The following is a 10,240-nucleotide window of genomic DNA, read 5'->3' as shown; positions in this document are numbered from 1 at the left end:
CCTGGTGTTACTCCAGTAAATATGTTACAAGTCAAAAAGGACTCTGCAAATGAAATTAAGGGTACTAACTGGTTGACCTTAAAATGGAAAGATTATCCAAGTGGGAGTAATGTAATCACAGGAACCCTTAAAAGCACAAGAGAGCAGGGCTGAGGGAGGGGCATTGGAGGGAGGTGGTCAAAGCTACAAACTGCCAGCTATAAGACAAATAAGTAATTAGGGATGTAACATACAACATAATGACTACAGTTAGCCCTGCTGCTGATACATACGACAGTTGTTAAGAGAGTAAACCCTAAGAGTTCTCATCACAAGGTGAAAACAAATTATTTTTTATTGTATCTATGAGATGATAGCTATTAACTAAACCTACTGTAATCATTTCACAATATATGTAAATCAAACCATCACTCTGTACAGCCTATATACAGTGACATATGTCAATTATTTCTCAATAAAACTGGAAAAAAAAAAAGAAGGCAGGAAAGTTTGTGGGATGTGACAAAAAGGGAAATCAAAGAGATCCAAAATGTGGTAAGAAATAGATTCAAAACAGCTTGCCAAAGCTGACTTGAAGATGGAGGGAGCTGTGGATCAAGGACCTTGGGTAGACTCCAGGAGCTAAAACTGAGTCCCAGTGATAGCCAGCAAAGCAACAGGGACCTCAGTCTTATAACTAGACAGAACTGAATTCTGCCAACAACCTGGATGAGCCTGCAAGTGGGTTCTCCCCCAGTGTCTCTAGGTAAGAATCTAGGCCACCCAGTACATTGGCTTTGGCTTGCCAGACCCTAAGTGGAGAATGAAGGCAAGCCTACCCAGACTGCTATTCCACAGAACTGAGTTACTACATTTTAAGCTGCTAAATTTGTGGTAATTTGTTGCATAAACATTAAAAAACTAATACATAATGAAACTGAGAAAAAAAAAAAAGCTGGCTTTCACCTTGAGGGCTTCTACTAAATTCCAGAGATCTTGAGCCTTCTTTATGATAGATGCAGGAGGTAAGAAGGACAGGAGATGAAGTGTGGGCCTGATCAAAGTGGAAAAACACAATAGGATACCCCCGTGTGAAACTGAAATCTCAAAAGACCACACCCTCAATATAAGGACACAAGGCAAATAAAAAGCCTTTCGGAGATAAATTTCAATTTCAAAGATTTGAAATTTAGGGGCACCTGCGTGGCTCAGTCAGTTAAGCGTCTGACTCCTGATTTTGGCTCAGGCCAAGATCTCACGGTTGGTGAGATCAAGACCTATGTCAGACTCTGCACTCACAGCTCGCTCGCTCTCTCTCTCTCAAAATAAATAAATAAACATTAAAAAAAAAAAGATATGAAATTTAACTAAGTCCCCATGAACTAACACCTATGAGACTATAAAAGGCCAATTATGAGAGTTCTTTCTTTCACTATTCTCCCATATTTTCTATCCATCTATATCTCAGTTCCCAAAACAACTTTAACATCCTATCAAGTATAAGTAAAGAACTAGGTATGACACTTTCCATAAAGGAGATTTACTGTTGTTTAAGAACAAGTATGTCAAGTTTACTACTTTAAGACTTCATACAGGGGTGCCTGGATGGTTAAGCATCTGAGTCTTGATTTTGGCTCAGGTCATAATCTCACAGTTTGTGGGATTGAGCCCCACATCGGGCTTTGAGCTGAGTGTGGAATCTGCTTGGGATTCTCTTTCTCTTTGTGTGTGTCTGTCTGTCTGTCTGTCTCTCTCTCTCTTTCTCTCCCTCTGCCCCTCTCCCTGGCTTGCAGTCTCTCTCTCTCTCTCTCAAAAATAAAAAAATTACAAAAAAACCCAAGCAAACACAAAGTGGTTAAAAAAAAACACAAAAAACTTCATACAAAATAGAGGAAGCAAAGACCCAAAGGCTGTGAATTTTTCAACTACTGTGATACAGAGTCTGGCAAGAAACTCTGGAATTCAAGAATAAGCAGCAGTGCTCTAAGCAGTCAAGTTAATTTTAGAAATATTTTGTGAGGCACTAAGCGTAGTGAAACGATCATCTCAATTGAGATATAATGAGGATACATATTGCTGTCTCCGTCTAGCTCCCTGTTTCTAGCCAAAAGTTTAAGGCAAAAAATTTTTTCAGGACTCCTGAAATTCATTTAGCCCTCTTAGTGCATAAATCCAGACATCACCACAAAATCTCCCTGCTATTAAGTACCTTCAAACCAAATAATTGTACAAGTAATGGTTTAGGCAGTCTGAATTTAGAATCAATAAATCAATTTTACTTCTTTTTCTATTGCATGAACAAAAAGCACACTGTCACTCGGCTCTAAATACATGGTTTCTAAAACACACAGTATCTAAGTATCTTCATCATACACAAATCTGCACAAAACCAAAATCATTTCATGCTCTCACTGATGAGTTTTAAAGACAGAAACAATTGAAGAGAACTGTTTTTTTCAAACCTGTTTTGATGTGAATATCTTCTCATGTCTTCTGTTTTTTGAAACTCCCTCAGAGGTACTGGCTTTATGGGTGAACCCTAGGCCAAAAGAGCAGAAATAAATCAATTTAACATATGTATCCACAACACGGTGACTACATAGTTCACAGATGACTTGGCATTTAAAGATCTGTATATTACACTAAAAAATAGTTCAACAAAATCTTCAAATGTAAATTTTTACGTTTAAAAGCATTCATTATAAGCTGTGTTACTGCTTTGGTTAACAAAACACTATGTATAGCCCAAAAACACTTATTCTTAAAAAAGTGGGTTTCCTTCTCCCTGTATTATGTAAATTACACTGACCATACAGTAATACTCACTGACCATAGAGTAATATTTAGTAAGGTGTTCGAACTTGAGAAGATCTTAGGTGTCACCTCAGACAAATTTCCATTCAGAACAGGAATTTCAACCTGCACTACACTAACCTGTGCTCAGCCTCTCTCAATATTTCTGGTAAGGGGGAGTTCACTGGGCAGATTCCATTTCTTTACTTCATCATCACAAATTGTTACTTACGTTTAGTCATACAAATAGTCCTGCGGATATTGGTGGAATATTAAGATAAAGCAAAAAGTAACTTCTCTTTATGGTAAGATATGGTGTTAACTAAAAGAAAAACATTGGCAACTTAATTTATTTATAAACTAAAGGGTAAAGGTCATTTCAAAAAAAAATCACTGAGAAAAATTAAACTGGACTCAGTGATATGGACCACATCAAAGGTAAAGGATTATAGGTTATCACAACATGTATTCTGTCAAATAAGAATCTATAGAAGCAATACAATCTTATTTCAACACCAAAAATAATCATTAAAGTGGGTATTCTTAAAGGGAAAGAAAACCACCTTATCCAAAAACGGTATCTGAAAATCAAATGTAAAATTATTTATAGTCTATCTCCAAGAAATGGGTACATCACATAGAATTAGAAAATCTTTGATGAGTTACTGCAAAAGGCTAAAGCAGACTCCCTTAAAGTTTAGGCCTGAGGATCATACAAAATGAGATATAATTCTAGAACCCTGATCAAAGAATAATTCTTCTAATTTCAGTGAACATTGGTTTTTAAAATAAACAAAAATCTCTCCTATTATGTTAACATCAGTGACTTAACACTCTGGTTTTACAATACTGCAATTATCTGCAATTATTGTAGGAGGTACATGAAATTTTCATGATAAAATGAATGTGCCATTGGTTTCATTTTGAAAATGTCATACCCTATAAATATAAGCTATACTTTATTTTATCATAATACCTCTATATTTGTGAGAGGTATTATAACAAAATTAAACAATAGCAGAGTATTTAAAATCTCATATAGATTCAGTTTTTTTTAACAACTCTTTTTTCCGATAGTATTCAAGAATATAAAAAATACTTCTTCACTGGCTGTTAAACCATCTAAAATAATGCTGCTTCATCATATTTTTATAGGTGCTAAATTGTAGAAAACCTTATGACACAGAAGTCATAAAGAGGGTTATGACATAGAATCATAAAGACTACCACACAAGTATAGCTGGAATTAAAAAAAAATTTTACAAAATAGTAATGGCTTTAACAAATGATACTACAATTTTTCAGTAGTATAACAGGCATTTTTACTTTTAATAGAGATACCTCATCTCTGCAGTCTAACTACCATAAAATGATCAAAGAGAAAGACCACAATGAAAGAAAAACAATTCCCTTTAAGATTACAATGTGCATTATTAATTTTAATTTTTTTGCAAAGCAGTTGCCCTTCGCACTAACAAGAATGTTCATGGCCTGAATCACACGTAGTTTCATTAGTCACCTGGTACACTGCTATTTCTGGGCTGCAGGACTTTGATTTACACAATTTTATCCAACTTCACATACAAGAGTGTCTTCTGAACACCAACAAAACTACTATGTTCAGAAGTCTTCAGACAGGAAGACTGAAGGATTTTTTTTAAAGAATGATAATATCACTCCACAGCACACCCCACTTGAGTGATTATTCTCGATTTCTAAAAGGCTAAATACATCATTCTCTAAAAAGGCCCCAAGTGTTTCTCAAATAACCCCTGCTCAGAGCCTGGGACCAACTCCAGACATTAACATCACACACACTGAAGTGGAGCCATTCCATTATGCTGACTAGATACACTGAAGAATGCAATTTCCACTGAGACCCTTGGGGGATTGGCAGAGATTCTACAGTGGGCTGAATGCTTATTTGTTTCCTAGGGCAACTCAATGCTCCACTAGAAGAGACACCCAAGAACGATAATGGCAAACAATTTATATTCTGTGCGACTTGGTATAAAAGCTCCAATACAATTAAGCACATTACAAAAATTCTATGGTTAAGTTTGTATGTGCTCCAAAGTCAGCAGTTTGGTTTGATTCTTAATTACTGATCAAACTATGATTTACTAGTTAGTAACAATAAAAAAGCACTAAGAACAACAAAGAAAAAACATTACATTCTTTGTACTTTCTTTAAAGGTGTAGGATACTCTTAGGACTCCTCATTCTTCAAAATTCTGAAATCTGTCTTTTTATTGAAAAATAAAGCTAACCCCTACTTCAGACTATTGTCTGATTTTTTACAAATCTGAAAAATTCATGAAATTGGAACTGAACATCATAAAATAAATAATTAGGCTTAAAGCAACAAATCACTGATACAACTGAAATTTATGCCACCATGAACTGTTTTACTAGGGGACAGCAACAGATTTTGGCTTAAATGTGTGTAGTACCTCATGAGAGATTCGCCGTTGTTCAATATATGCCATAAACTGGGAACTGAGGCTGTCTGAGTCCAGGCCCTTGGGCTGTCTCATCTCATCTTCTTCCTCCTCTGCAGTACAGCTGTCGATGTAGTCGATCTGATCCAGATCATGTTCCACTGTCCACACCACACACACACAACAGTCAAATTCAATAGCCAATAAAGACATTCAGTTGTATGCTTTCTTTTTCCCTAACACCTTCTACTCTGAAAGCAGGAGGAATGAGAAGTGCAAATTAGGTAAGCCTTTCTTTTACAGTCCATGGCCACTCACAAAAATAAGTTCCAGAAAAATCTTAGTCCTAATTCACTAAAGAATACAGTAATTGATAGTAATTACAGGACTACAAACCTCTAATATATATATATATTTTTTTTTAATTTTTATTTATTTATTTATTTATTTATTTATTTATTTATTTATTATTATTTTTTTTTTTTGGTTAGCTCTTTACTGTCTTAAACAAAACAGTTTGAGTTTGTGAGACAAAGAGAAGAAGAATTTTTAAACATGAGAAGTTACATCTTCTTTTAGATTTTTTTCCCTCACGTTTTAGCTTTGGGGCTTAATTATATATCTTCAAGGAACTGGGAGGCAGAAAACCTAACACAGTCAAGTCAAAAGGAAGGATAGGAGGAAAGTGAACTTAGAGATAAAGAAACAGATACTGACTACTGTTTCTCTTTCTGTAACTGTTGTCCACAATTAGAACAATGATGTTCTTATTTAGAAATTTATCTTCTAGAGCTCAGCAATGTAGACATTTGGTAGCAGTTTGTAGCAGCAATCATTCGAGAATTTTTGCTTCTCAAAACGCTTTGGGGTGAGAAAAGGCATTTAAGTAAGATATAGCCCCATCATTATATATTCTAATACATTTGGGAGTGCTCCATTATTTTTAAGTTTAAAAAGTAACCTTATTTTAAAGATTTTATTTTTAAGTAATCTCTACACTCAATGTGGGGCTTAAACCTATAACCCTGAGATCAAGAGTTGCATGCTCCACCAACTGAGCCAGCCAGGCACCCCAAAAAGTAACTACTTTTAAAAACTATTTAAAATGGCACACTAGAAAAAAAAAACTTACTACTAAACTTTCTAAAGTTTCTCCAGAAACTAAATCCCAGCCATTACTGTATGATGTTCTATTTCTATAGATTGCCCAAAAGTTGTAGTTGCTGGGAATAATGAACTCGGAGAAAGCTATTTCTGTTTTCAGATTCAATTATTTCTAAATAATTCCATAACTGCAATTGATATAAAAATGAATTTTGAGTTATTAGAGTTATAATAATAGGTAAAAGGATGAAAAGGTTACAAGTCTATATCCAAATTATAAACCAGGTACATAAATGTATTTTTTTCAATGTGCTACAATTTGTGTAACTAAATCAATGATTAAGTCATTATGACTACTTCCCAAGAAAGCAACATCACTTTTTCATACTACCTAGGCCAGTGCAGTCCAAAAGAAACAGAATGCAAGCCATAAAAGTGAACCCACATAAGTAATTCAAAATTATCTAGTAGCCACATTTAAAAAAGGTGATATTAGTTTTAATAGTATATTTTACTTTGTCCAATATATCTAAAGTATTATTACAGCATATAATCAATAGAAAGTATTACTGATATTTTACATTCTTTTTTTTTTCATGCAAAGGCTTCATAATCCAATCTGTATTGGTTTATGTACACTTACAGTACATCTTAATTTAGAAAGGCCTTATTTCAAATAACCACATGTAGCTAGTGGCTACCATACTGGACAGCATAGATTAAAAAAAAAATTATTTTAAGTCTGAAATGAACTAAAGGGAAAGAGAGCTCATGTGGAAGCAAGATTAAAAAGAAAACTACTAAAATGTGAGTGGAATGGTAAGTAACAGGAGTAAAAAAGAATATAAAATGGTAAGGAAACAAAAAGAGAGCAAGCCACTTAATTGAAATCATCATTCAAGGATGAAAGCTCTTAGGAAAACATACAGATGGCTAACAGACACATGAAAAGATACTCATCATCACTTATCATCAGGAAAATGCAAATCAAAACTACAATGAGATATCACCTCACACCTGGCAGAATGGCTAAACAACAACACAAGAAACAACAGATGTTGGTAAGAATGCGGAGAAAAAGGAACACTTGTGCACTCTTGGTGGGAATGCAAACTGGTGCAGCCACTGTGGAAAACAGGACGAAGGTTCCCCAAGAAGTTAAAAATAGAACTACTCTATGATCCAGCAACTGCACTACTGGGTATTTACCAGTACCCAGTTTATGTTTATAGCAGTCTTATTTTTTGCTCCCTCTCTATGTTATTATTTACAATAGTTTACAGCATTATTTACAATAGCCAAGATACGGAAGCAGCCCAAGTGTCACTGACAGATGAATGGATAAAGGAGATGTGGTATATATACACAATCAAATATTATTCAGCTATAAAAAAGAATGAAACCTTGCCATCTGCAATGACATGGATAGAGCTGCAGAGTATAATGCTAAGCAAAATAAAGCCAAAGACAAATATCATACGATTTCACTCATATGTGAAATTTAAGAAACAAAACAAAGGGAAAAGGGGGGAGGGGGAGAGAGAGAGATAGAAATTAAGAAACAGACTCTTAATTACAGAGAACAAACTGATGGTTACCAGAGGGGAGGTGGGTGGGGGAGATGGGATAAACAGGTGTTGGGGATTAAGAAGTACACTTGTCGTGATGAGCAGAGGGTGATATATGGAAGTGTTGAATTACTACACTATACACCTAAAACTACACCTGAACACCTAAAACAAATAGTAATACTGTATGTTAACTAAGTGGAATTCAAATAAAAGCTTAAAAAAAAAGATGAAAGCTCTTACAAATGGATTTCTAGAAAACCAAAATAATATCTCCATTATAGCTGGCCCTCAATATTTAAACCTTAGGATTTGGGAATTCAAACTAAAGCAAGATTGAATAGAATGCTAAAATCAAGAGTCTGCCTCAGAAGCCCAAAGTAGAAATAGCTCTACTGTTAATGAGCTATTAAAAAAATGACAAATTAAAAAAAATTAATTCCAATTATAAATTTTTAAATACCAAAATAAAGACAACTTGGATTTAGATGCCCCTGAAGAACACAATTCCAGATGAACGCAAAGGTAGATGTCAAGAAGCACATCGAATTGAATTCCTGGAAGTGGTCAAATAATGACCACAGAGAGAATACACAAACAAAAGGAGTAGATGTGAAAAAGACCACTTAAAAAATTGGAATAATTACAAAGGCTTTGGCTGTCACAAGGAATCATGCCTACCTCCACCATTTGTTACTACTAAACTGCTGCGATTCTCCTGGTACTGGCTTTCTCTTCGTAGTCTTTGTTCTTTAGTAATTTCTGCTACTCGAAGAGGCAGATCTGAAAATTCATCTGTAGGCTTAAAAAAAATAGCAGTAACATTTAAACACATTTCAAACTTTAAACAACACAGTATTTAAAGCGTGGACACAACATAAGCTCACTAAAATTTATATTTAAGAAGAAACAGCAAAAAAGTTCTGGAGTGGTGGTGGTGATTGTTTTTCAACAGTATGAATATACTTAAGAATGGTTAAAATGGTCCGTTTTATGTTACGTATATTCGACTACAATTAAAAAGAGATGAGAAATTATATATGACTATAAATAAACATGAATTTAAAGTATCTACACAGATATCTGTGTGGATACAGATATAATTATGTACACACCCACTCACACACAAGTAATTCCAAATTACAAATGGGCTGTGGTCTGAAGTTGATTTGTTTGGGGATGAGTGAAACAATGTTACAAATGGGAGGTTATCAGTCTTGTTAACAAAAGCTTATTTCATCAGTTAGCCCAATTTAGGCTAAAATATTCTACCTTTTAATTTAAAGAGGGAAAGCATAATAAAATTTAACACAGGAGAAAAAAGATATAATTAGCTAAGAAAATTATTTATCTTGAGCATGTAAATAGTCTTCACTAAGGTTCTTGCCTCATTACCCATCAGCCTGTAGTCCTATTTTCTCATCTCTCAGCATCCCTTCTACCACCTCTGCTCAAGGTTACCCAGTCTGGCAAATTTTAGTCTTCAGTTGTAATTGGCTCATTTGGATTTGCCGGATTTTAAGCCTATTTGGTTTTCCAGGATACTAAGCTATTTATACAAAACAATGAAGTAACAAACATGTAAAACACTTGGTAAAAAGACAGCAAAGAAACAAAATATCATTTCTGAATGGTAGCTCTCTGTGGGATTTTTTTCCTCTCTTTTGGCTTTTCTATATTTTACATAATGAGAAACTGAATTCAATTAAGAATCTTTCCATTTTCATCATTTTATTGCCTCTTAGGGGTCAGAACATGCAGAATAGAAGAAACACTTACTTCATTTCCTGACCATCTCTTATCACCACTGTCCACACTATTGAAACCTGAATCAAGGGCTCCATAAGGGCGTCCTGAGTACATTTCTTCATGGCTGCCAAAAAAGAGTCTGGCTGTTACTGGGAAGTTTGAGGTTTTAAAATTAACATCTGAAATAAACCGAATGCAATTTTACTAATAAACATTATCTCATGCCAGTTAGTGATTTAACTTCCTTAGAACTAAATCGGCATTCTTTTAAAAGTTTTTTTTTTTTTTTAATGTTTGTTTATTTTTGTGAGAGCAAGAGAGACGGAGGGAGCGGGGAATGAACAGAGACAGAGGGAGACACAGAATCTGAAGCAGGCTCCAGGCTCTGAGCTGTCAGCACAGAGGCTGACGTGGGGCTCAAAGCCACAAACCATGAGATCATGACTTGAGCTGAAGTCGGACGCTCAACCGACGGAGCCACCCAAGTGCCCCAAATGGAAATTCTTTTAACTTTTTAATATGAAAAATTCCAAATTAAAACAATTAGAATAGTATAATGTATATCAGTATAAGAATATAATAGCACTCATCCAGCTTCAAAAATAT

The 10,240-nt window shown here is 34.7% G+C and overlaps 1 protein-coding gene across 10 annotated transcripts in view; it reads right to left on the bottom strand.

Annotated features, from left to right (window-relative positions):
- Nucleotides 1-10,240, bottom strand: part of LRCH3 (leucine rich repeats and calponin homology domain containing 3) — a 125,497-nt gene that overhangs the window by 42,997 nt on the left and 72,260 nt on the right. For all 10 annotated transcript variants that reach the window (XM_086675147.1, XM_086675155.1, XM_086675146.1 and 7 more), the window contains exons 7-10: nt 9,665-9,758; nt 8,567-8,687; nt 5,226-5,374; nt 2,442-2,518 (exon numbers count right to left, since the gene is read on the bottom strand). In XM_086675147.1, the coding sequence (XP_086531273.1) occupies nt 2,442-2,518; nt 5,226-5,374; nt 8,567-8,687; nt 9,665-9,758 (441 nt within the window). The remainder of the gene's footprint in view (nt 1-2,441; nt 2,519-5,225; nt 5,375-8,566; nt 8,688-9,664; nt 9,759-10,240) is intronic.

This window comes from Puma concolor, chromosome C2 (assembly GCF_028749965.1).
Source record: "Puma concolor isolate L17-30 chromosome C2, mPumCon1.1.hap2, whole genome shotgun sequence".
In the NCBI taxonomy this organism is placed as follows: domain Eukaryota; kingdom Metazoa; phylum Chordata; class Mammalia; order Carnivora; family Felidae; genus Puma; species Puma concolor.
This window is presented reverse-complemented; position numbering and strand designations above follow the sequence as displayed.